Source organism: Oratosquilla oratoria, chromosome 9, assembly GCF_046742065.1.
Source record: "Oratosquilla oratoria isolate Oo_2021 chromosome 9, ASM4674206v1, whole genome shotgun sequence".
Taxonomy (NCBI): Eukaryota; Metazoa; Arthropoda; class Malacostraca; order Stomatopoda; family Squillidae; genus Oratosquilla; species Oratosquilla oratoria.
The window spans coordinates 50,242,556-50,270,055 of NC_134785.1; the positions used below are offsets into that span (position 1 = coordinate 50,242,556).

Here is a 27,500-nt window from a genome sequence, read left to right on the forward strand (position 1 = left end):
TAATTAAGAATACAAATAAGAATAAGAATAATAAGAATAAAAATAAAAAGAATAAGAAGAATAAGAATGATAAGAATAATAAGAATAAAAATAAGAAAATATAAGAAGAAAAATAAGAATAAAAGTAAGAATAGAAACAAGAACAAAAAGAATACGAATAAGAGGGAAAAAAGAAAAAGAAGAATACCAACGTAGTCGGCCAAAAGAAAACGGAGCAAAGAAAAACGCCACACCAGCGGAGGTCAAAATTTCTTGAAGGAGTTGGCAGGTCCATAAACCAGGCAAAAAAAAAAAAAATGAAGCTAAGGAAGGAGAGCCAAAGAAACAAAAGAAAAGAGAAATAGTTCGGACGTGAGGAGAAAGACGTACTTTCGTGTCAACACTCTGGAACAGAAACAAATTTGTAGACGAGCGGCGCTCTTGTGGTGGAAGATTCCGCCAAAAGTGAAAAACAGGACAGTGAAAAAGGTCATATACAATAGAAATTGGACACGTATAGTAAAAAAGGACAAGTATTGAGAAACGTTTATATATATATATATGTATATATATATATACATGTATAGTGAAATAGGATATAGTAAAGGACAAGATACAACTAGTGAAAAAACAGGAAATATACAGTGGAAAGCAGGACCTGAAGGGTGAAAAACAGGACAGTGAGAAACAGGACCTACATGATGAAAATAGGACAAAATAAAAACAGGACATTCCTGGTAAAAACAGGCCTTAAACAGTGGAAAACGGGACATGGCGGATGAAAAACAGGCCAGGCATGGCTATCGTAAGTAGCGTGGAGGAAAAACCATCTGTCTGGAGCAGCTGGCGACACGAAAAGAAGAGCCAAGACCAAAGGGAGAGAGTAACAACCCAGATCGCCACCTGCGCTTGGTGTCGGCGACGGTAAGGGGTCACCCAGTCAACAGCGGGGTACCCACGAACACAGGAGGAGGAAGGAGGGGGGAGGGGGAGGGAGGAGGGAGCGAGGAGGAAAGAGGGGAGGGAGGGAAGAGCGAGGGAGGAGGAAAGAGGGGAGGGAGGGAAGAGCGAGGGGGGAAAGAGGGTAGGGAGGGAAGAAGGAGGAGGGGGGAGGGAGAGGGAGGAATGAGAGGAGGAGGGAGAGGGAGGGAGAGGGAGGAATGAGAGGAGGAGCGAGCGAGGGAGGGGGGGAGGGAGGGAGGGAGGGAGGGAGGGAGGAATGAGAGAGGAATGAGAGGAGGGGGAAGAAGAAGGAAGAGGGAGGGAGGGAGGGAGGAGGGAGGGAAGAGGGAGGAAGGATGGAAGGAGAACAAGGAGTAGGAAGGATGGATGGAAGGATAGATAGATGGATGGATGGATAGATGAATGGATGGGTGAGGAGAAAGTGATTTGTGTCGACAGTTGGCAGACTGGGATGAAGAGAGCGGTCAACCGGAGAGATAGAGATAGAAAGATAGAGATAGAGATAGAAAGATAAAGAGAAAGAGAGATGGAGATCCGACCTAGATATGGATCAAAAGGTGTCCTATCGGCATGCTCCGCCCTTGTAATCCTTTGTAAGAGAGGAATAGAGAGATAAAGGTAGAGATAGAGAGAGAGAGAGAGAGAGAGAGAGAGAGAGAAAAGAGAGAAGGAGAGAGAGAGAGAGAGAGAGGAAGAGAAAGGAAAAGAGAGAAGGAAGAAAGAGAAGGATAAGAGGGAGAGAAGGATAAGAGGGAGAGAAGGATAAGAGGGAGAGAAGGATAAGAGGGAGAGAAGGAAAAGAGGTAGAGAAGGAAGAGAGAGCAAAAGAGAGAATGGAGAGGAAAAAGGGGTAACGAATATGTTGAAAAAAATGTATAAAACGAGACTATTTAGAAAGCATAACCAAGGCATTCAGAGGTCGTGCGCCTGGCCAACCAGGCGTTCTTGTCCCTAATCGCGACTGACTGTTTTACTTCATTAAATGACCGTTGGCTTGCATGAAAGAAGCCAGGCCTTGTGGGCAAACACTCGTTTGTCCGAGGTGCTCGCTTCTGTGTCAAGATGTACCTTGCAGACAACAAGATAAACCGTTCTGGAAAGGGGTCCAGTTAGGCGAGCCAGGAAGAAAAAAAAAAAAAAAAGTATATGCCTAAATTAATTAATGAGTATGTAAATATACAAGTAAAAATATGTAATATCAAATATCCGAAATAAAGACAAAACGAATGAATGACATCAAAACAATCATATGTCAAGTAGAGAAAGAGAAAAAGAAAAGAAGAAAAAATGTATATGGATAAACCAATTAACGAGTATGTAAATATACAAGTAAATAAATGTAATATTAAATGTCCGAAACGAAGACAAATCGAATAAACGAAATCAAACAAAACAATCATACAAAACCAAGAAAACACACGAACGAATAAGAAAACGATTACAAATAGGTACATACATACATACACCAAGGCTTTTTCCCCCTTACAACGGAGGTAGCAAAAAAACGGGTAAACATTGTAAAACAGAATAAAATAAAAAGTTCGATAAATGAAATAAAAGGTCTAGAAAAACAAAGGAAGCAAATAAATACATAAAAGAATAAACTAATGAATAGATAGATAAGGAGATAAATTGTTCGTCGGTTCTCAAATTTGTACTTCCTCGTGTACTCCATTTGTACTCACGGTGTACTTTGTCACGATTTCAAGGGAAAGTACATGTACTATGTACCATGTACTACATACTATACATGCATATATACATACATTACATACATATGTGCATGCCTTACATACGTACACATAAGATGCATACCATACATACATACATACAAAAATACATACATTACATACATACATATTTTACATTCATTACACATATACATACATATATACATGCATACATAAATACATACATACATACATACATACATATTGACGGCACTAGAATTGTGCAGTTAATACATCATACGGGTAAAGGAATATTTAGGGATAAATTTAGGAACTACTTTGAGGATAAATTTGGGCTACAAGAGCTCGCACGCAGATCGGGGCGACGAAATCCCCAAAATACCTTCAAGTGATCAGATGCCCTACACGGGCGTCTATTAGAGGTGTCTTGCATGACGAAAATATCCTTTTCATGCACGCCATTGTTCGGTCGTTCGTTCGTTCGTTCGATGTTGCACGAGGTCACACACACACATACACACACACACACACACACACACACACACACACACACACACACACACACACACACACACGCACACACACACACACACACACACACACACACACACACACACACACACACACACACACACACACACACACACAGAGAAGAGAAAGAGGCGACCTACTGACCATTTACAGAATCATGAAAGGCACGGAAGTCCTTGATAGAGAGGACTTACTAAATTGTGGTAAGAGAAATTCAAGGGGACATGAAAAGAAACTAAAAAAAAAAGTTAAAGAAGAGACCTGAAAAAAATAGGTTTTCCACAGAGTTATGGATATCTGGAACAAACTGGATAAAACAATAGTGTGTGCAAAAACTATACACGAATGTAAGAGCAGACTAGACACTGAGATATAAAGACGGGACTCTACGAGCATAGCTCCCCTTCCCGTAAGATACAACTAGGTAAATACAACTAGGTAAACACACACACACACACAACACACAGACACACAGACACACACACACAGACACACACACACACACACACACACACACACACACACACACACACACACACACACACACACACACACACACACACTACACAAAAAATAAAATAAATAAAAAACATTGGGGCCAGGTGGAGATGAACGAGTGATCAACTATTGCAAAACTGAATGATATATAAAGGACCGCTGATCCCGTACGCGAGTACTGCGTCGACTCGAAAGAGGATTTTTCATTTGATTATGGACGTATCCATTACTCTCGTTCTCAAACTATCACCATACTACTCTTCTTCACCGACTCTTGAAATGCACATTTTTTGTTCAAAATTCAAAAAATTACTAGCAAGATTGAAACAATTCTCAAAACTTTTGTTAACATGAGGAGACTAGGAGATGGGATGGGGGTCGCCATGTCAATGAATCTGTGGGGGTACACCAGACTCGGCTGTGCAACGTCTTGCTCTAAGGACTGACCCATAAAGAGCTATGAGATCTTGCAAAGGGAAACCAGTGGGTGGCTATCCCCCTTATAAGGGGGAAAAGGCTATTTGGTATATAACCATAGATCTTTACACAAGAACGAAATAGCATCTACACAGAGGAACACACTAGTGACAGTACAGAGTTCATTACGATTGGGATATCCTTTCCTTTCCTCCTTCCCCATTTGCCTCCCTTCCTTCCCCCTTTCCCATCCCTCCCTCCCCATTCCCCTACATTCCCTCCACCCCCCCCTCTCTCTCTCTCCCTTACAACATCAGAGGTTTGGACTCTGGTGACGCGTGTCTGTGAGGCCTTGACCACCTTCCTATTCTTCTTCCTCTTCTTTTTATTCTTCCTGTCGGGAAAAGGAGACATCAGCTACGCCAGCCTTCAACTTCCCCCTAACACCCTCCCCTTACTCACACCCTCCTTCCCCTCCCTCTCTTTCGATCCTTCCTTCCCTCTCCCTCCCTATTTCACTCTTCCTCCCTAACCCACTCCTTCCCTCCCTCCCACTTCCCTTCCCTTTTCCTCACTCCTTCCCTCTCCATCCCTCCTTCCTTCCATCTTCCTCCCTCCTTCTCTCTCCCTCCCTCCTCCTCTCTCCCTCCTTCCACCTCTCTCCCTCTCTCTCTCTCCCTCCTTCCTTCTCTCTCCCTCCTTCCCTCTCCATCCCTCCTTCCTTCCATCTTCCTCCCTCCTTCTCTCTCCCTCCCTCCTCCTCTCTCCTTCCCTCCTTCCCTCTCTTTCCCTCCCTCCTTCTCCTTCCTCCCCCTTCCTCACTCCTTTCCTCTCCCTCCTTCCTTCCCTCTCCCTTTCTCCTCATCTCTCCCTCTCTCATCCTCTCTCTCTCCCTCCCTCCTTTACTCTTCGTCCCCCCACCCTCTCTCTCTCTCTCTTCGCTTTCCTAGTTAGTCATGCACGCGAGACGAAGCAACATATATATATACATATATATATATATATATATATATATATATATACGTGTGTGTATGTACGCACACGCACGCACGCACACATACAAACACGTACACGCGCACATACGCAGACATACAGACACAGAGACAGACACAAACACACGCACACACACACACACACGCACACACCCTTCTTGTGGATTATTTTTTTGCTACAATGACATCATCCCCGTTTCGGTCTGCAACTTAAGTCTCTTCCTTTCTTCTTTCCCTCCTTCACATTCGTCTTTTTGACCTCTTTAGCAAATGGGACGAAAATTCCGTCCCATTTAGACTCATTTCCAAATTGGGCTATTTCACTTTCGATTTCCCACAGATTTCCCCCTCTTTACACGTTTTCTTCCATCTCCCGTTTTCTATTCTTCCTCTTAGTCTTCGTTCCTTCTTCCTAAAGACTTTTAAAGTCGCGTCAAGTCTTGGACTGGAAGGTCCTCACTTCGTTCCTTCCAAATTCAATATCTGCTTTCGAAAAAAGTTCTTGAAGAAATTTTGGTTGTGTCAATATCAAGCGCCCCCCCTCTCCCCCCCCCAAAAAAAAATCAAGAAACGAACATGGAAAGAGGAGTAAATGAATAAAGGAAACGACTAGAAAGAGATACAAGTTAGTGGGAAAGTTTACGAAACAAATATACTATATGTGCATGAATGCTTGCATGTTTTGAAACAGACGCTAACTGACATGCACGCCGACAAAGATGTATTATTACATTTCGTACACACTCACAAACGTACATAAATTGCTTACCTTGTATGTACTACATTATATTACATGCACTGCATACATACTACCTACACATTATATACACACTATATACACTATTCATATATACATGCATACACTAAGTACATACATGCATACACTACATACGTACAGTATATGCGATATATACATATATACATGCATTACATTAAACACACATCAAATGCATACATTCATAGATACATATATACATACATATATGCATACACTGCGTAAGTGCACTATATACAAGTATATACTATATACATGCTTTACATTAAATGCATACACTATATACACACATATATACAAACGTAAACACATACGCATATATGCACATATACACACACACAATTATATATAAAATATATATATATATATGCTTTATATTAAATGCATACACCATATACATACATACAACGTATATACACATACACATATGCACACATACGCATATATACACATATACACACATATATACACATTCATATAGATCTGCATATATATCATCTATAAATACAAAATTCCATGTCAGTATCAGAAACCTGAATTCCCTTCATCTCGACCTAGCACCAAGTAAAAATAGACCTTGGGTTTCTTCAGATCTAAGAACTTTGACTTGTCACCGTGACAGACTTTCAATACCTCCCGTGAGATCGCGTGAGTCTTTCTCTCACGCAATACCTCACGGCAGCTTCGTGACATCAAATATCCGTCTCAGAGCGCTAAGACTGTTTTACTGGAGTTGTCTGTGGGTTTGCAAGACCCGTTTTTCGAAGGGAAGTGAGTGTAATTCATGGCTTAGCGATGACGAGTGTGATAATTATCTATTTTTTGTTTTACGTCACCTCGGAAATGGTTTACGATAAAATATGTGACCTCTTGTCTTTTGAAACAAAAGCAAATAAATGGTAGATGGTTAATCCATGATTAGATGAATATATAAATCCTTGAATAAATAAATAAATCTACAAAGAAGCTAATAAGGTATATAAAAAGCAAATGGACATATGATCAAATGACAAGATAAATAATTAGTTTACATCCACAAGTTTTGTACTTATCACAAGCAGAAGCTAAGAGTCAAAAGAACGTGTGAACATAAGAAGGAGACTGCAAGAGGCCATAAGGCCTACAGTAGGGAGTTCCATGTCCTAATATTAACACCTGTCATCCCTGTTCATAGAGCTATCTAACCTTCTCTTAAAACGACCGATAGTTTCAGCGCTCACTAACTACATGGTTACTAAGTCTATTCCATTCGTTGACCAATCTATAGGTAAACCAGTTCTTGCCTATTTCCTTCTTAAATCTAAATTTGTCCAATTTAAATCCATTACTGCGAGTCCTGCCCTGTTGTCTTAATATGATGACCTTGTTTGCATCCCCCTTATTAAAGCCCTTGATCCACTTGAATACCTCTATTAGATTCACCCCGCACTCTGTGTCTTTCCAGAGAGTGTAGATTGAGGTGCCTAATCCTGTCCTCGTAAAGTAAATTTCTGAGCCCATGTATCATTTTGATCATTCTCCTCTGTACAGATTCTAGTGAATTGATATCCATTCTATAGGACAGAGACTAAGACTGTACCGCATAGTCAAATGTGGGTCTAACTAACGCCAGATAGAGTTTGATAACTACCTCTGCACTTTTATTCGTAACCGTCCTAATAATGAAACCTAATGCTTTGTTAGCTCTATTCCTGGCTCTAATGCACCGTTTCTTGGATTTAAGGTCAGGACTCACTAGCACTCCCAAGACTCGTAACGGCGTAATAGCGGCTCCACTGTGAGAGACCTCAAGGGAGAGACAGTTGATGAGGAGGAGAGTGGAAGAGGTGGAGGAGGGGAGTTGAGGAAGGAGGAGGATGTGGAAGTGGAGGATGTGGAGGAGGAAAGTTGATGGAGGGGGAGAGGTAGTGGAGAAAATGGAAAAAGGGAGTGAAGGAAGTGGAGGAGGTGGAGGAGGAGGAGGGGGAGGAAAGGCTGGAGGGGGAGAGGTAGTGGAGGAGGAGTGAAGTTGAGGTAGTGGAGGAGTGGGAGTGGAGGAGTGGGAGTGGAGGAGAGTGGAGGGAGAAAACAAAGAATGAAGGACAAAAGGTGACAAGAAGAAAAAGAGTGGGACAGCGAGAGGAGGAGGAGGAGGGGCTCGAGTGCTTAGGTGAGGTGAGGTGAGGTCGTGGGTGAAGGTATAAGGGTGATGATGATGGTGAGGGTGAGAGTGTGGGTGAGGGTGTGGGTGGCGGTCAGGGTGAAGGCGAGGTTGTGGGTGAGGATGAGGATGTGGGTGAGGATGAGGATGTGGGTGAGGGTGTGGGTGAGGGTGTAGGTGAAGGTGTGAGTGGCGATTAGGATATGGGCGTGAGGGAGTGGGTGTGGGTGTAGGTGAAGGTATGGGTGTGGGTGAGGGTGTGGTTGAGGGTGTGGTTGAGGGTGTGGGTGAGGGTGTGGGTGAGGGTGTGGATGATGATGTGGGTGAGGGTGTGGATGATGATGTGGGTGAGGGTGTGGGTGAGGATGTGGGTGAGGGAGTGGGTGAGGATGTGGGTGAGGATATAGTTGAGGGAGTGGGTGAGGATGTGGGTGAGGATATGGTTGAGGGAGTGGGTGAGGATGTGGGTGAGGATATAGTTGAGGGAGTGGGTGAGGATGTATGTGAGGATGTGGGTGAGAGTATGGATGAAAGTGTGGGTGTGTGAGAGAGTGGATGATGATGTGGGTGAGGGTGTGGGTGAGGGAGTGGGTGAAGATGTGGGTGAGGGAGTGGGTGAAGATGTGGGTGAGGGAGTGGGTGAAGGTGTGGGTGAAGATGCGAGTGCGGTGGAAGAAAAATATAGAGGAAGAGAAAGATGGGGTAGAGGAGTGGGTGAGGCAGCAGAGGGAAAGGTAAAGAGGGAAGAGTAGGTAAATGGCCAGGAAGAGGGAAGGAAAAAGAACGAGACAGAAGAACAAGGAAGGGCGTTGAACAGAAGAATGTTCACGTGTTGAAGAAGAGAACATTGAAGAACAGGATATTACAGCTACATCCTTTGTTCAAATTCGAATTTTTAGGATATCGGATTAAAATTCATTTGTAACTTTCTAAATAGTTTTATCTGTTCGATGCAAAGTTTTTGGTTGGATACGAATATAAGAATTTCTTAAATATAGTCGAATTAATCCCCCACATACCCTCCCCCCAAAAAAATCAAAGCTCCTTTTTGCCTAATATAGTCGAATTCATTATATACTTTAAATACAGAATTCATAAAAAAAATACCTACACAATCGCTGACTTGTTTCACACGGCTTGTCATATTTGAGCAAAATTTCGTTCTTTAAAATATTAAAGGATTTTTGAGTAAAAAAAAAAAAATCGGACTTCAGAAATCTTCCGACTCTCAAAAAATATTTCAATTGCTATCGTCGAAACTGCTCTCTGCTCTTTTCTCTCTGCTCTCAGACCTCGTGGGAAGACCACACAACGTTCTACGTTTTTCTTTAATCCCCCTCTCTCTCCCCTCTCCCCCTCCCCCTCTCTCCCACCCTCCCAAAGAATGGGCTTTCGTCCCAGCTGACCGTCCCATTGTTCTTCTTTGCGTTTTTTTATTTTCTAATTTCATTTCTTTAATTCCGTCCTGAGCCTACGAACAGCTACACTTTCGTATCCTCCCTCCTCCTCCCCCCTTCCACCTTCCGTACTGGGTGGCACGTTTCCTTTACGTTGTCTGCCGGCAGGCGATTTGATTTGGTTCCGCGGTAACTGCCTCCGATGGCGAAGTTGCTGGAGTCGAGTTGAAGACTACGAATGCCTACCATTTATTTTATATTTATTTATTTGTTATTATTTCTGTTTATCATTATTTCCTTGATTATCATTTCTTATTCATATAAATTTTATTTGATTATTTATTTATCATTATCATTTTTTTTTTGCATCCGACCTAGTTATGGACCAAAAGGTCTCCTGTTGGCATGCTCCTTTTTAAATAAAATACAATTTTCTATTCGCCCACCGCTGTAGTACCTACGAGTGAATCCACTTGTGTTTCCGTTCGAAAGGCAGGCTTGAGATCGGACTTCTTTTTTTTATATTTCGAACTTCCACGGGAGTAATTTTCGATATTTTCCCAAAAAATCATTCCTTTTTGTCTTTTCGAAAAGTTATGGCGCCTTTGCCTCTTGAGGTTTCGACAACTATTTTTTGAAAGACGCAGCTTGTTGAAGGAGTCTTGAAGAAGAAGAAGAAGAAGGAAGAAGGTAGAAGAACAAGAAGAAGGTAGAAGAACAAGAAGAAGAAAAGGAACAAGAAGAAGAAAAGGAAGAAGAAGAAGAAAAGGAAGAAGAAGAAGAAGAAGAAGAAGAAGAAGAAGAAGAAGAAGAAGGAGGAGGAGGAGGAGGAGGAGGAGGAGGAGGAGGAGGAGGAGGAGGAGGAGGAGGAGGAGGAGGAGGAGGAGGAGGAGGAGGAGGAGGAGGAGGAGGAGGAGGAGGAGGAGGAGGAGGAGGAGGAGGAGAGAAGAAGAAGAAGAAGAAGAAGAAGAAGAAGAAGAAGAAGAAGAAGAAGAAGAAGAAGAAGAAGAAGAAGAAGAAGAAGAAGAAGAAGAAGAAGAAGAAGAAGAAGAAGAAGAAGAAGAAGAAGAAGAAGAAGAAGAAGAAGAAGAAGAAGAAGAAGAAGAAGAAGAAGAAGAAGAAGAAGAAGAAGAAGAAGAAGAAGAAGAAGAAGAAGAAGAAGAAGAAGAAGAAAGAAGAGGAAGAGGAATAAGAAGAAGAAGAAGAAGAAGAAGAAGAAGAAGAAGAAGAAGAAGAAGAAGAAGAAGAAGAAGAAGAAGAAGAAGAAGAAGAAGAAGAAGAAGAAGAAGAAGAAGAAGAAGAAGAAGAAGAAGAAGAAGATCTCGATTTTTTTTTTAATATGCCGCTTGTCTAAGGCGTCTTCACGATCCAATTTTTTTTCCCAAGACTTTCGAGTTCTGGACAAAATTCTTTGTGTCTACGAAAAGGCGCCGCTTGTCGAAGGCGTTTTCATTCTCCTCCATTTTTTTTTTTTTTTTTTTTTTTGAAAAGGATTCATGCCTTTGGCTCTTTGAGGAAAATTTTCTTTTTCTTTTCTAAGCCGAACGTTAGTTTGCGCTCTTCTTCTGTTATTAGCATCTTTAATTTGCGCTTCTTGGCGGCCGAGAGCGAAGACTCTTCTCATCAGAAGTCTTCATCTCGGCCTCTTCACGAAATTTTGAAAGCTCTGCCTCTGCATGAAAATCGCCGTCTGACATCTTTCAACAGTTTTTGTAGTTCCGTGTTTTTTCTTTTTATTTTAATTCGTTTCTGCTTTACTATGAAATGTATCTTTATTTTTTAGCTATATTAGTATTTCTATTTCTATTTTATTTTATATTTTTTATTATAATTTTTTTTTATACAGGTAGTCATTGAAAAAAAGACGGACAAGAGATTGGTAGACAGACACAGGAAGTGAAATAGCGATAAAGGAGTGTTGATGGTAAGGAGCCTACGCCAGGAGGCGCTGAGTAGCTACATTTGCATACCTGTCAAGTCTTACGGTTTTTGCCCAAGTCTTTCGCAATTTCTATGATTGGCGAGTCTTACGGCGTAAGTTGAAAATCTTACGCTTTTTCTCCGAATGCGATGTGTTTCTTTAATGTGTTTTAAACAATATGAAATAAATTCCCCTTTTCAAGTGTTATATAATACTTGTACACAATGTAAACACATTGCACAGTACGAGCATCAAGAACATTTGTAAACAGTACCAATTTTCATTATGTGATGTTCATACTTTGTCATGTGTTAACATTGTGTTTTCATAATGCATTTGTCTCGAAACAAATACTGAATGGCGAAAAATATGGTTTTCTTATGGCTTAATTACTGTTTTATGCAGAAACTTATGGTCTCTAACGTGAAATCTTACAGCAAGACACCACACTAGCTTGGCAGTCATACATTAGTCCTATCATACGCTTTGGCGACTGTTTGGGGCAGGTAACTATATTGCTGGGAATAGAAGAAAAGTACAGGACTCGAATCCAGAGCCAAGCGAATGCGGGACCAACGCGCCTCTAATGACCCCAGCAGAGGCATGCCCTCCCCTCCCCCCCCCCCAAAAAAAGGAGGAAAAAAGGGGGAGGAGGAGGAGAAGTCATCTGTATTTCAAAAGAGTACCGAGCAGCAGAAGTTTGGGCAAATTTGTAGTCATTTAGTCGTTTAGAAAGTTGGCTCTCCGCCCACGGTTTCTCTCGAGTCTTTATTAATCGAAGTTCCTTCTTCCTTCCTTCCTTCTTTCTCCGAGACTCACGAGTAAACGAACGAGTCAGTGAAACGAGCGAGTGAGAGTACGAGTGAGTAGGTGGTTGGACGAGTGCATGTACGAGTACAGGAGAGTGAGTGCACGAGTAAAGGTAGATTGTACGAGCGTACGAGTTAATGCAGTAAAGGTTACGAGTACCCGGCGAGTAGGTGGCTGGTCGAACAATACTACCCAACAAGGTCACGATGATATCCGACAAGGTCACGATACTACCCGACAAGGTCACTAAACTACCCGACAAGGTCACGATACTATCCGACAAGGTCACGATACTACCCAGCAAGGTCACGATACTATCCTACAAGGTCACGATAGTACTCGACAAGGTCACGATATTACTCGACAAGGTCACGATACTACCCGACAAGGTCACGATACTACCCGACAAGGTCACGATACTACCCGACAAGGTCACGATACTACCCGACAAGGTCACGATACTACTCAACAAGGTCACGATACTATCTGACAAGGTTACGATACTACCCGACAAGGCTATGATACTATCCAACAAGGTCACGATACTACCCGACAAGGTCACGATACAATCCGACAAGGTCATGATACTACACGAAAAGGTCACGATACTATCCGACAAGGTCAAGATACTACCCAGACAATGTCACGATACTACCCTTCACGGTCACGATACTACTCGACAAGGTCACTATATTACCCAACAAGGTCACTATACTATCCGACAATGTTACGATATTATCCAACAATTTCACGATATGATCTGAAAAGGTCACGATATTATCTGAAAGGAGAAAGATTTTGGTCAACATACTTCAAGGTCACTTGGGGAAAGATTAGACTCGAGAAACTTTTTTTTCTTCTTCTTCTTCTTCTTTCATTCTTTCTCTTGAAATAACGAGATGAAAGGTTTAGTCGGAGCAAACAGGTCCAAGAAGATCCTGGTCTTCTGTTGTTGTTGTTGCCGCTGCTGGAGGAAAGAACTGGAGATGGAAATATCCGGAATGACGATCGGGAAGGGAAAGAAAGCGAGCAGAGGACGAGGGAGGGGATTCGGGTAATTTAGAAAGGTCGTTTAGAAGGTCGAGGTAAACAGACAGCAGGGGCAGATATAACAACGCGCAGACACAGGCACACAACACAAACACACAAGACACAGACACACAAACACATGCAACAGACAAACACACAATCGACTCAGACACACAACACAAAAACAACAGACACAGAAAACACAGATACACAATAGACAGACACAACAGACACAACACAGGCACAGACGCACAACAGACACATAATATATACAAGTAGGAGAACATGGCAAGGGTATAGAGGCACATAGATACATACAGACAACGGACAACAGCCACAGACAACAGGTACAGACACAAGAGGCACCTATACACAAGCAGGAGATGATGGTAAGGGTATAAAGGCAAATGGACACTACAATTCTGGTGAAAATGTAAGACACTCGGAAGACACATTCTCAAACGTCCACAATCATCCACATCACCACCAAGCACATGCAAAAGCACCAAATCAGGCACACGAGTATATGAGGAGGGTGAAGGGGCAAAGACACATAAAACGTGACAACGGATGACGGTGGCATACGATAAGACACACCCATCACTCACTCACTCACTCACTCACTCACTCACACACACACACACACACACACACACACACACACACACACACACACACACACACACACACACACACACACACACACACAGACATACACACACACACATACATACATTTGTAAATTGTATTCATTCAATCATCTACTAGACCAAACGATACCCACACTTGCAATACATATGTACGCGCACGTAAGCGTACACACACACACAAACACACACTCTTCCGGGAGGGAAATAACTGTCGATCACGAGTCCAACACGTGATCCAAAGACCATGGTGAATCACACTAGACACTGCAAGATATAAAGGCGGGACACCACGAGCATAACTCCCCTTCCCGTAAGATACTAGGTAAATACACCCACACACACCCACACACGCACACACACACTCACTCCGAATATCTCGCTTTGTTATCTCCATCCCTCCTCCTGCTCCTCTTTATCCTCCTCCTCCTCCTCCTCCTCCTCCTCGTCGTCGTCATCCCCAGTTCAACACAAGAAGAATCTCCTGAGGTGACACTAACCTTGAGATCTGGCGGATGATGGATTCCCATCCGTTGGAGGGTGACCCGAAGAGCCCCGGCCAGGGCAGCGAGGAGGACATCGTTGAGACAGGTCCTGGTGACCTGCTTGATCCTGGTGACCCGGTTGACCGGGACCTGCGAGGCCCAGACGACGACGTGACCGGCGCTGTCCGTGTTGTCCGTCCCCCCGCCGTCTCCGGAGACTGTGTACGCGCGGCTTCCCTGGTTCTGTTTGACCCTCCACGGCTTCGTCCCCTTCGATCCTCCCGGACTCTTCGAGGTCTTGGCCTTCTTGTGACCCCCTGACCCGCAGCACCGTCTGCAGAGGGCGCAGAAGGACGAGGAAGAGGAGGAGGGCCGGGCCCCCACCGCCGTGCAGGAGTCGAGGGAGTTCGTATCGTCCTCTTCGTCGTCTTCTTCGGTGTCGTTCCGGCGACGCTGAAGGAGACTGTGGTGACGGTAGTGGTTGAGCTTGCGGTGCGTGATGGTCAGGAGGTTGAGGTCGGGTTTCCACCACCAGAGCCACGTCAGGGCCGTCAGGGGCCCCACCAGGAAGGCACGCATCAGGTTCATTCCGTAGGTGGTGCCGCCGAAGTGCGGTTTCTGGGGGATGTGCATGATTTGGTTGTCGGAGAGAGATTGGCACAAGACCTTCAGGAGCGACATACCATCCGAGAGACACTGGTGCAGGCGACACACCATCACCGTGTCTCGGCTCCGGCCGTAGTCATGGAGGACTATGATCTCCCACAGGGGCCTCGAGGTCGGCAAAGGCTGCGACAGGAGCGAGGACAGGTACTTCTGGAGATCGATCTCGGTGCTGATCGAGGACGGCCCGGCGAAGATGTGGTTGTGGAGGCTGAAGGACGAGTCTGGAGACCAGGCGGGTCCACCTCGATGCCTGGAGACGCGTTGGGTGAACCTCGGGTACATGAGGTTCCCCGCTCCGTTCTTGGCCTCCACCACCCTCGTGGCCACCAGCTGCTTGATCTTCTTCAGGTTCATGGAAGCGTCGATGACGAGGACGCTGTGCATGATGGAGTTGTTGTCCACGTCTTGGAGGAGGAACTGGGCGTCGTGAGCAGCCAGGTAGTCGATGTGACAGTCGTTGCAGCCTCTCAGGCTCTCCTTGGTACAAGAGGCAGCCACAGTCTTGACGAGCATCGCGAGGGGCATGATGAGTACCATCAGGAGGCTGATCGGTATACTGACGAGGCACGTCAGCGCCACCGTAGCCAGCGTGGTCAGGAACGTCAGGAGGATGTTTTCTTCCAGAGGGTGCTGGACGCGGGTGATGGGGGCAGACTGAAGATACTCCGGGACGTTCACCGTCTCCGGCCTTCTCCTCTTCCTCTTCCACGCCTCCGTCAACTGGTCCTCCCCTTCCTCTTCCTCCTCTAGGCTCTCCACGTTGATGTAGGTCTCCTTCCTCTTCGTCTTCTGCTGGATGAGAGTGTCCTTCTCCTCTGACTTCGTGGACAACGGCGGCGTGTCTGGGGACAGGACCTTCCTGTTGACCACCTCCTCTGGGGTTCTGACGTGGTGATGATGATGGTGGTGGTGATGGTGGTGGTTGTGGTGGTGGTGGTTATGGAGGTGGTTGAGGGGGAGGTCGTTGAAGGCTGCATGGTTGGCGGTGGAGGCTTCGGAGAGGGGAGGGCTGTGAGTGGGGGAGAGCGGGGAGAGTTTCCTGGGCCCAGTGACGATGGGGAGGTTGTTGGCGGAGAGGTGGAGGGAAGAGATGGATCCATTCTGGTTGTATTCCATGCTGAGGCTCCTTGCATGGCATCCTGGAAAGAGACAAAAGAGGAACAAGAATTACTCCCACGAAGAACATGTAACTGAGGCGTCAAAGAATAACGAACATAAGAACATAAGAACAAAAGAGAATACAAGAGACCATAAGGTCTTCACTAGGCAGTTCCATGTCCATTATCACCTGTCATCCACATTCATGAAGAACATGTAACTGAGGTGTCAAAGAATAACAAACATAAGAACATATGAAGGAGATTGCAAAAGACCATAAGACCTACACTAGGCAGTTCCATGCCCATGGCCACCTGTCATCTACATCCATAAAGTTGTCTAGCCGTTTCTTAAAACAACCGATAGTTTCAGTGCTCACTACTACATGGTTACTAAATCTATTCCATTAGTTGACCACCCTATTAGTAAACCAATTCTTGCCCATTCCTTCTTAAATTTAAATTTGTCCAATTTAAGTCCATTACTACGAATCCTGCCCTGTTGTCTTGATATGATGACCTTGCTTGCGTCTCCCTTGTTAAAGCCTTTGATCCACTTGAATGTAAGGAACCTACGCCAAGAGGTGCTGAGTAACTGCGGCCGAAGCCGTTACCTTTGCCTTATCATACGCTATGGGGACTGTTGGGGCACGTAACACACTGCTGAGAATCGGAGAGAAGCCAGGGACTCGAACCCACAACTAAGCGAATGCGAGATCAGTACGCTTGTGATGACGTCACCAGTGCACTGTCAAACGAGGTTGAGGGGGTCGAATAAATCATTGAGACTTTTGTATGTCGTTTTGACATCGAAATGTCTTCCCCGAACGTGCGACGGGGGGGGGGGGGGCTGGCTGGATGTAGCCATCGTGAAATCACAGATGACTCGAATATCAAAGAGTAAAAACAAGTTACGTGTGTACGTGACCACAATGCAAGACGTTCGCTTTCAATTGTAAACAGTTTTGTAAGATGGTTAGCATATTTATTTGTGAATTATGTCCTTGCAAACCAGAAAACTAATATTTTTTTGGATGAGGGAAACTTTGAATTTGCAGAATATTCGGTTACTTTATTTACTATTTTGAACTATTTGACAAAGAAATTATTTGTTTTAGAGCAAAGAGTCTCCAGGAGGCTGAAGAACAGCAACCCATAAGAATGGAGGTTCGTGAAAGTGCAGAATACTTGGTTACTTTTACCATTTTGAGCTATTTGACAATAAAGAAGTCTGTTTGTTTAAGAGGAGAGTCTCTAGGGGGCTGGAGAACAGCAACCCATAAGAATGGGGGTACGTAAGAATTCAGAATACTCGGTTATTTTTACCTTGAACGTATTTGACAATAAAGAAATATGTTAGTTTTAGAACAAAGAGTCTCCAGGAGGCTGAAGAACAGCAACCCATGAGAATGGGGGTTCGTGAGAGTCCAGAATACTCGGTTATTTTTACCTTGAACATAAATAACAATAAAAGAAATATGTTTTGAACAATGAATAAATATGTTTTGAACAAAGAAAATGTTTTCGAGCTGTCTCCAGGAGGATGAACAACAGCAACACATAAGAATGGTGGTTCATGGGAGAGTAAGTTGAGAGCACCTACTTCAAAGGTACCCCTTCACAGAATCAAATGATGTTTCAGGCACAACTAAGCTTAGGGATGAATATGGAATAAAAATATAAGCCTACGACAGGACAGGCTCATAAACGACTCATAAACGTCATCATTTCCCCATACGCTCAGAAACAGTACAAGACTGAGCTTCCAACTTTCATTGGGTGTCGTTCCTGGGGCTGTGTGTTCACGAGCCGGGGACAAAGAGGACCTTGCCACTGCATTACTGAAGATATAGAAACTCCTTCACTTGGGGGACCTGATTCAGATCGACGTCCCCTCCTTCAGGATCGTCCCCCCTCCTTCCTTCAGGAGCGCCCCCCCTCTTCCTTCAGGAGCATCGACGTCCCCCCCTTCAGGAGCGTCGTCCCCCCTCCTTCAGGAGCTCCCCCCACCCCCACCCCACGCCGCCCTCGGGAGTCGTTCTTGGAAGACCCGAAGAACCGGATGGACCAAAAAGATCGAGGCTTCTGATCTCTTTGGGGTCTTCTGGAGCTAATTCAGTGGAGAACGAAAAGCAAACACTTCCACGGGCATTGCTCCTGTTTGTTTGCCTGTGAAGTAACTATTTCATTTTTTCCTCCTATTTTATATTTTAGTTTTTTTCGTTCTTTTATTTTCATTTTCGTTTTTCTGGATTAATATTACCGTGGAGCTCTTTATCGACTTTTTTTGTGTCAAGTGCTTTAATGTTTCGTCCAGTTAAAGGTGGAGTCAAAAACTCAAATTTTTTTGTTCACACACACACACACACACACACACACACACACACACACACACACACATATATATATATATATATATATATATATATATATATATGTATATTTATTCATCTTTTCAACCACATTAATTCACTTTAATTCCATGCCATCACAGTCGAGACTAACGAGGAGCTCGATGGAAGCACATGTGTGGAAACTGATACGTGGTCAAGGTAAGGACTCGAACCCAGCTCAGACGTAACAAGTGACCAGTGATTTAGCCCATAGCACTAATGGGCTAAGTCACTTGTCACTTGTTACGTCTGAACTGGGTTTGTGATCGTGATGGCATGGAATGAAAGTAAATTAATGTGACTGAAAAGATGAAAATCTGTTCACTGGGGACCATAAATAAATATATATATATATATATATATATATATATATATATATATATATATATATATATATATATATATATATATAACATATTACCCTTATCACCGTTTTGTTTCAGGGGAGCAACAAAGATTTTTTCTTTCTAAAGGTCAAGTTAAGAAGGAGAGGGCGAGAGAGAGAGAGAGAGAGAGAGAGAGAGAGAGAGAGAGAGAGAGAGAGAGAGAGAGAGAGAGAGAGAGAGAGAGAGAGAGAGAGAGAGAGAGAGAGAGAGAGAGAGAGAGAGAGAGAGAGAGAGAGAGAGAGAGAGAGAGAGAGAGAGAGAGAGAGAGAAAGAGAGAGAGGGAGAGAAAGAGAAAGAGAGAGAGGGAGAGAAAGAGATAGAGAGGAGGCAGCTTGTGTGACCTCATATTTCCTTGTGTCACGCTGGGTCACGGAACGGCTCGTCACGCCGAAAGATGTTACCCAATACCTAGCCATGCTTCAGTTAAAAAAAGGCGGAAATCTTTTCCAATATTGGAAAGATTAGTTCGAAGACTTGGGGAGCAAGTCTGTTTCTTGTTGCACATTTCCATTTCGCAAAAAAAAAAAAAAAAAAAAAAAAGGAAAAGCCAAAGGCTTCAATAAGAAGGAAAAAAAATCAAAATAGAGAATAGATACATAAAGACTGGAGGAATTAATTAGTAGTGTATATACACATTCGCCCACACACACACGCACGCGCCCGCGCACACACGCATGCGCTAACATACACACGCACGCACGCACACGTACACGCAGGTCCACATGCACACACATATACGCGCACACATACGCACACACACACACACACACACACACACACACACACACACACACACACACACACACACACACACACACACGCACGCTCACACGCCCGCTAAGGCTGAAGACTGACGGTAAGAATAGAAAGTGGAGTTGTGGAATTCGATGAAGGTGGAAGGGGAGGTGGAGGCTGGGTGGATTGGTGGGTGGAGAGGGGGCGGGGCTGGGTCAGGGGCCGAGGAGAGGTCAGACAAAAAGGGGAAACAGATTTATGGCGGCGGGGACAGGCACGGGTAAGCCGGGTGGAAGGGTGGAACGGTAGAACAGTGGAAAGCTGGAACGGTGGAAGGGTGGAACAGTGGAAGGGTGGAAAGCTGGAAGGGTGGAAGGGTGGAAAGCTGGAACGGTGGAAGGGTGGAAAGCTGGAAGGGTGGAAGGGAGGAAAGCTGGAAGGGTGGAAAGCTGGAAGGGTGGAATGGTGGAAGGGTGGAACAGTGGAAGGGTGGAACGGTGGAAGGGTGGAACAGTGGAAGGGTGGAACGGTGGAAGGGTGGAACGGTGGAAGGGTGGAACGGTGGAAGGGTGGAACGGTGGGAGGGTGGAACGGTGGAAGGGTGGAAAGCTGGAACGGTGGATGGATGGAACAGCGCAATGGTAGAACGATAGATCAATGGAATGATGAAATAGTGGAATAGTGTAATATAGAGGAAGTGGAATGGTGGAACGGTGGAACGGTGAAACAATGGAATAATGGAACGGTGGAACAATGAAACAACTGAACGGTGGAACGGTGGAGCAGTGGAACGACGGAATGGTGGAGGGATGGAATAGTGGAACGGTAACCCGGTGGAATGGTGGAACGGTAGAACGGCGTAGTGGAAGTGTGGAAGGATGGAACAGTGGAACGGTGGAGCAATGGAACTGTGTAACGATGGAACAATGGGACGGTGTAACAGTGGAAGAGACGTGGATGGACGAGCGGAGGTGGATCGGAAGTGGAGGAAGGAGATCCATCAAGAGAGAGGAAGGGGGTGGAGCGAACCAAGTGGAGTGGGGAAAGACATAATCAAATACATGAATAAACGAATGAATAATGGAATGAATGAATGAATAAGGGAGTGGATGGATGGATGGATGGATGGATGGATGGATGGATGGATGAATGGAAAAAATAGAAAAATATTCCATCAATTTTCTCTAAAGAATAGAAATATATAATATATAAGAATTAATCAATGAATTGATTGATTGAATGGATGAACGAATAAAAAATCCATCAATCCATCAACAACTTTTCTCTATGGAATAGAAAGGAAGAAATAAAAATAAATTATTACAAAAATAGACAAATAAAAAAGAACGAAGGAAGAAAAAATAAAATAAGAGAATGGAGGAGGAGGAGGAGGAGACTGAGGAATAGGAAGAGGAGAATGAGGCGAGGAAATAGGAAGAGGAGGAAAAAGCGGCGGAGGAGGAGGAAGAGGAGAAAGAGGCGAAGGAGGAGAAAGAGGGGAAGGAGGAGGAAGAGGAAGACGAATAGGAGGAGGAAGAGGAGGAAGAGGAAGAAGTACTGTAGGAGAAGGAAGAGAAGGAAGAGGAGGAGAAGGAAGAGAAGGAAGAGGAGGAGAAGGAAGAGGAGGAGAAGGAAGAGAAGGAAGAGGAGGAGGAGGAAGAGGAAGAGGAGGAAGAAGAGGAAGAGGAGGAAGAAGAGGAAGAAATAGGAGGAGGAAGAAGAGGTGGAAGTAGTCATAGTTGTAGTAATACATTGAAAGGACGGAGGCAGAGGAGGAGGCGGGGGAGGCAGAGGGGAAAAGGAGAGGAGGGAGAGGAGGGAGAGGGGAAGGGGAGAGGATGGGAGGGAGAGGGAGAGAGCAAGGGAAGGAGAGGCAGAGAGGAGGGAGGATGAGGGAGAAATGAGGGGAGAGGAGGAGGAGAAAGGAGGGGAGGAGGAGAAAGGAGGGGAGGAGGAGAAAGGAGGGGAGGAGAAGTAGGAGGGGTAGAAGGAGGAAGAATAATAATAGGAGGAAGAGGGGGAGGAAGAGGGGAAGGAAGAGGGAGAAGCGAAAGAGGGAGAGAAGAGAGAAGGGGAGGAGGAAGAGGGGGAGGTGAGAGAAGGGGGAGACAGGAGAAGGAGAGGAGGGAGAGGAGGAGGAAGTGGAAGAGAAGGAAGTAGAGGAGGAGGAATTGGAGGGGGAAGTGAACGAGGAGGAAGTGGACAGGAGGAAAAGGAGGAGGGAAATGGGAGAAGAGGGGGAGGAGGAGGGGAGGAAGAAGAGGGGGAAGAGGAGGAAGAAAAGGAGGAGATGGAAGATAAGGAAGAGATGGAAGATGAGGAGGAGATGGAAGATGAGGAGGAGGAGATGGAAGATGAGGAGGAGGAGAAGGAGGAGGGGGATAGGGGGAGGAAGAGGAGTAGTAGGAGAGGATGAAGAGGAAGAAGTGGAGGCGTAGTTGGAAGGGGAGGAAGAGGAGGATGGGGAGAAGATGTTGAGAAGTAGGAGAAGGTGTAGGAGGGGAGGAAGAGTAGGAAGAAGAGGAGGAGTAGGAGGAAGAGGAAGAGGAGGAGTATGAGCGGAAGGAAGAGGAGTAGAAGGAGGAGGAGGAGGAGGAGTACGAGTAGGGAGAAAGAAGGAGGATAAATAGGAGAAAGGAGGGGGTAAATAGGAGGAAGAGGAGGAGGAGGAGGAGGAGGAGAGGAAGAGGAGCAGGAGATGAAGAGATGAAGAGATGAGTAGAGGAGGAGAAGGAAGAGGAGGGGCAGGAGCAGCAGGAAGAGAAAGGGGAGTCGGAGGAGAAGGAGTCGGAGTCGGAGGAGGAGGAGGAGAAGGAGGAAGAGGAGGAGGAGGAGAAGGAAGAGGAGAGAGGAGAGGCGTGAAGTTCGAGTATGACGTAAAGGGGCGTACTTGTCATACACCCGGCTCGGCCTCGCCCAAAGGCCGAGGCGGAGGTCGAGGCCGAGTACCGAAGCGTCGTCAAGGAAGAGTTCTTGAAGTCCAGACAGACTCTCCCACAACACTGCGGGAGGCGACCTTTAGACCTGTGGGAGGTATGTGAATGGAATTGCAAAGGGAGGAGGAGGAGGAGGAGGAGGACGGGGAGGAGGGGGACGGGGAGGAGGAGGAGGAGGACGGGGAGGAGGAGGAGGAGGACGGGGAGGAGGGGGGAGGGGGACGGGGGGGGGACGGGGAGGAGGGGACGGGGAGGAGGGGACGGGGAGGACGGGGAGGAGGGGGAGGGGGAAGGGAGGAGGGGGAGGGGGACGGGGAGGAGGGGGAGGGGGACGGGAGGAGAGGAGGAAGGAGGGGGGGGGGAGGAGGAGGAGGACGGGGAGGAGGGGGGAGGACGGGGGAGGAGGGGGACGGGGAGGAGGGGGGGGACGGGGAGGAGGGGGGGACGGGGAGGAGGGGGGGACGGGGAGGAGGAGGAGGAGGACGGGGAGGAGGGGGACGGGGGGGACGGGGAGGAGGGGGACGGGGAGGAGGGTGAGGGTGAGGGGGACGGGGAGGAGGAGGAGGAGGAGGAGGAGGAGGAGGAGGAGGAGGAGGAGGGTGAGAGTCGTGTGCAGGAAATCAATGGAAAGCAAGTCAGGCCGTCGGCCACACAATATCCCGGCCGCTGGACGGCGACGGAACCGCCTAGCTTCTACTCCTCCTCTTCCTATTCCTCGTCTTCCTCTTCCTCGTCCTTCTCTTACTCTTCCTCTTCATCCTCCTCTTCCTATTCCTCCTCTTCTTATTCCTCTTTCGTCTTTTATGCCTTTTTCGCCTCTTACTTCTCTTCTTCCTCTTCCTATTCCCCCTCTCATTCTCTTCCTCCTCTTCCTCCCCTTCTTCCTTTCCCCTTCCTTCTTCTCTTCCTCCCCTCCTCTCCTCCCCTTCCTCCTCCTTTTCTTCCCCTACAATCACCACCACCATTAGCACCACCACCCAAGGTTGCAAGGGCTCTCGTGTTCACGTTCTTTTCTAAGCACAACTAGGATGTATTCTTAGCAGATCCAGACGCGGAAACCTGGAAAGAAAACGGGTTGCTTGACGTACGGGTACACAATCCCACAAACATTCTCGCGCGCGCGCACACACGCACACGCACACGCACACACACACACACACACACACACACACACACACACACACACACACACACACACACACAAAGACAGCGCAGAGTAAGAGTTCTGTGGGAGAACCTCCCAGGTACTTTCCAAAATCATGTCAAAAATTGGATTTTTTTTTTTTTTTTTTTTTTCTTTTTTGAGGGGAGGGCCCTATGTTGCCATCGTCCCTTTCGGATTTTCTTTCTTTTTTGTGTGTGGATTTTTTGTGTGATTTTTTGTGATTTTTTTTGGAGGGTTGTGGATTTTATTCAATTTTATTTTGTTATTATTATCATTATTATTATTATTATTATTTTTTTTTTTTTGTGGGGTGAGAATGCTATGTCATTATCATCCTTCACAATGCGCTGGGCAGTAGGATCGCGAGAGATCGTCCAAAAGGACAGAAGCGCTAGTAAACTAGAGCGCATGACAACAACTATCCCTTACAGCAGTCCATCTCGGGAACATTTGTATAAACGAAAGACTTGTCCTTCGCGAGGTCCATGTCACACTGTGGGACGGGGTCGGATGCGACTTGATATAGGGAAAGGAGAAGGAGGAGGAGGAGGAGGAGGAGGAGGAGGAGAGGATGAGGAAGAGGAGGAGGAGGAGAGGAGGAGGAGGAGAGGAGGAGGAGGAGGAGAGGAGGAGGAGGAAGAGAGGAGGAGGAGAAGAGGAGGTGGTAGAGGATGAGGAGGAGGTGGTAGAGGATGAGGAGGAGGAGAGGATGAGGAGGAGGAGGAGAGGATAATGAAAAGAGGAGGAGAGGATGAGGAGGAAGAGGAGGAGGAGGAGGAGGAGAGGAGGAGGAGAGGAAGGAGGAAGAGGAGGAGGAGCAGGAGCATGCCGACAGGAGACCTTTTGGTCCATAACTAAGCAGATTCTCCTGGCGGCGACAGAGTCAGTACTCTTTGTAAGGACGACCACCATCGCCCCCCTCGTTAAAGCACTCTCGTCACTTTTCGAGTCTAATGATTCATCACGTGGGAGACCTTTCTGTCGCCAACAAGCCGCGGCGGTGGCGCCGGACAGTATAACACCGGCCTAAGGGGCTCTCAAGGCTGGCAGGAACTGATGGGGCGTGCCGTTTTTTTTTTTTTTTTTTTTTAAGGTTTATTTTAATCGGTATGTTTCTGTTATCAAAGTATTCCAAGCAGACGTCTTTTCTCATATCGAATCTACCCAATCAGAAGCTCTAGTTCTTACAATTATTTTTTAAAGGTTTTAGACAGGGCAACAGCAGTATTATATATATATATATATATATATATATTATATATGATAAACACGTCCAGAACAACGAGTAGAGAACAAAAGCAAACAAACAAACAGCAGAGACCAAAACATACTCTGTTAATGAGACAACATTGTGAACCAACACACAAAGACGACCAACTCCTTCAAAATACTGAAGGAACTCCAAGACTTCAAGAGACTACACCAGAAGGTTTGGGAAACTCAAGGAGGTACCAAAGGGGGGCTAGGGAGTGAGAAATTAGGGGGAAGGGGGGAGGTGGGGACGGGGGATGGGGGGACGGAGGGGGGGGGGTCGGCGTTGCAATATGCAATAGTTTTCATAGACTAAAATCCCTCGCAAGAGACTTGTTGTTGGAAAAGAAGACGGGATAGACTCGAAAACAATGGGGGGGGAGGTGTGGGGGAACTTGGGAATGATGTATGGCAGGGGGGGAGGGGGGATGGAGGGGGAGGGGGGATGGAGGGGGAGGGGGAATGGAGGGGGGAAGGGGGAATGGAGGGGGAAGGGGGAATGGAGGGGGAAGGTGGAATGGAGGGGGAAGGAGGAATGGAGGGGGAAGGAGGAATGGAGGGGGAAGGAGGAATGGAGGGGGGAGGAGAAATGGAGGGGGGAGGGGGAATGGAGGGGGGGAGGGGAAATGGAGGGGGGAGGGGGAATGGAGGGGGGAGGGGGAATGGAGGGGGGAGGGGGAATGGAGGGGGGAGAGGGGGAATGGAGGGGGAGGGGGAATGGAGGGGGGAGGGGGAATGGAGGGGGGAGGGGGAATGGAGGGGGGAGAGGGGGAATGGAGGGGGAGGGGGAATGGAGGGGGGAGGGGGAATGGAGGGGGAAGAGGGGGAATGGAGGGGGAGAGGGGGAATGGAGGGGGGAGAGGGGGAATGGAGGGGGGAGAGGGGGAATGGAGGGGGGGAGGGGGAATAGAGGGGAGGGGGAAATGGAGGGGGAGGGGGAAATGGAGGGGGAGGGGGAAATTGAGGGGGGAGGGGGAAATGGAGGGGGGAGGGGGAAATGGAGGGGGGAGGGGGAAATGGAGGGGGGAGGGGGAAATGGAGGGGGGGAGGGGGAAATGGAGGAGGATGGGGAATAGTGGGGGAAAGGGTAGACTTGGATTCTAGAATGAGATCCCCCCCCCCCCACCATGAATGAAGGAACACCCATCCCCTGTTTTATGAGAACATAACAAAGTTTACAGTTTGTTTAGCTGGTGATTATGCTTAGGTTAATTAATGCGTGTGTGTATGTGTATGTGTATGTGTGTGTGTGTGTGTGTGTGTGTGTGTGTGTGTGTGTGTGTGTGCGTGTGTGCATGTGTATACATGTGTGCGCGTGCTTATGCGTGTGTGTACGAGTGTGTGCATGTTTGTGTACATGTGTGCGTATATGTGCGTGTATGTGCGTGTCATATGAAGGTGGTTACAAAATATATATAGAAAAAACAAAACAAATGAATATAAAAAGAAAATAATATTGAGAACCCCCCCCCCCCCGAGCGTGCAAACCTTAAAGACAAAACACGAAGCTCCTGACAAGCCAAAGCTGTAAGCAAGGCCTCTCGTCTAGCTTAAACTCCTGTGTATTTCTCTAGCGTGTTTATGTTGCATGTACGCGTGTGTATGCGCGTATATGTGCGTATGTGTGTGTGTTTGTGCGTGCGTATGTGCGTGTATGCGCGTATATGTGCGTATGTGTGTGTGTTTGTGCGTGCGTATGTGCGTGTATGCGCGTATATGTGCGTATGTGTGTGTGTGTTTGTGCGTGGGTATGTGCGTGTGTATGCGTGTGTATGTGCGTATATGCGTGTGTGGGTGTGAATGTGTATATGCGTGTGTGTGCGTATGTGTGGGTGTGAATGTGTATGTGTATATGCGTGTGTGTGCGTATGTGTGTGTGCATGTGTGTGTGTGTGTATGTGTATGTGCGTGTGTGTGTGTATGTGCGTGTGTGTGTGTGTATATGCGTGTGTGTACGTGTATATACGTGTATGTGTATGTGCGTGTGTGTGTGAATGTGAATATGTATGTGTGTATGCGTGTGTGTACGTGTATGTGCGTGTGTGTACGTGTACACACAGAAGTAGACATCTATAGTAGAAGAGCGAATTTATAGCATTACGGAATTGCTTTGAAAAAAAGTCTTATAATTACCTGAAGCATAACCCGAAAAAACAACAACTAAGCAGTTAAACTAATTTCTTTTTATTCTATTCTATTCATATTCTTATTCTTATTCTACACATTCATGCACAAGAACAGAGATAGAGGTCCCAGTGGAAAGGGAACACATTTGGCCCGAAATTTCGAGAAGAATTTTTCAAGGTCGTCCAGGAAGACGACGGCAGCGCGTGGGAGAGTCTACGAAGTCTTAGGAGTTCTTGCGCCCAACCTTGCCATTGTTCGCTGAAGACCGTTTCAAACTTGGTGTTTAAAACCCACGTTTTGGAAAAAAAAAAACCTTGCATGGAAAATTAAAAGACTTTTGCGTGTGAGCGAAGGAGTGTGGACCTAAAGATCGACAGTTACGATATTTATGTTTGGTTGTGAAGGAAATGCATATTTTTGTGTATTTCGAAGAGGATGACGTCATGTGGAGGTGAGTGGGTGTGCAAGT

The 27,500-nt window shown here is 46.2% G+C and overlaps 1 protein-coding gene across 1 annotated transcript in view; it reads right to left on the reverse strand.

Annotated features, from left to right (window-relative positions):
- LOC143028391 (uncharacterized) overlaps window positions 1-27,500 on the reverse strand; it is a 284,461-nt gene that overhangs the window by 129,552 nt on the left and 127,409 nt on the right. Inside the window, exon 3 of the mRNA XM_076190387.1 lies at window positions 14,291-16,080. Within this exon, the coding sequence (XP_076046502.1) occupies window positions 14,291-16,057 (1,767 nt within the window). The 5' untranslated portion in view covers window positions 16,058-16,080. The remainder of the gene's footprint in view (window positions 1-14,290; window positions 16,081-27,500) is intronic.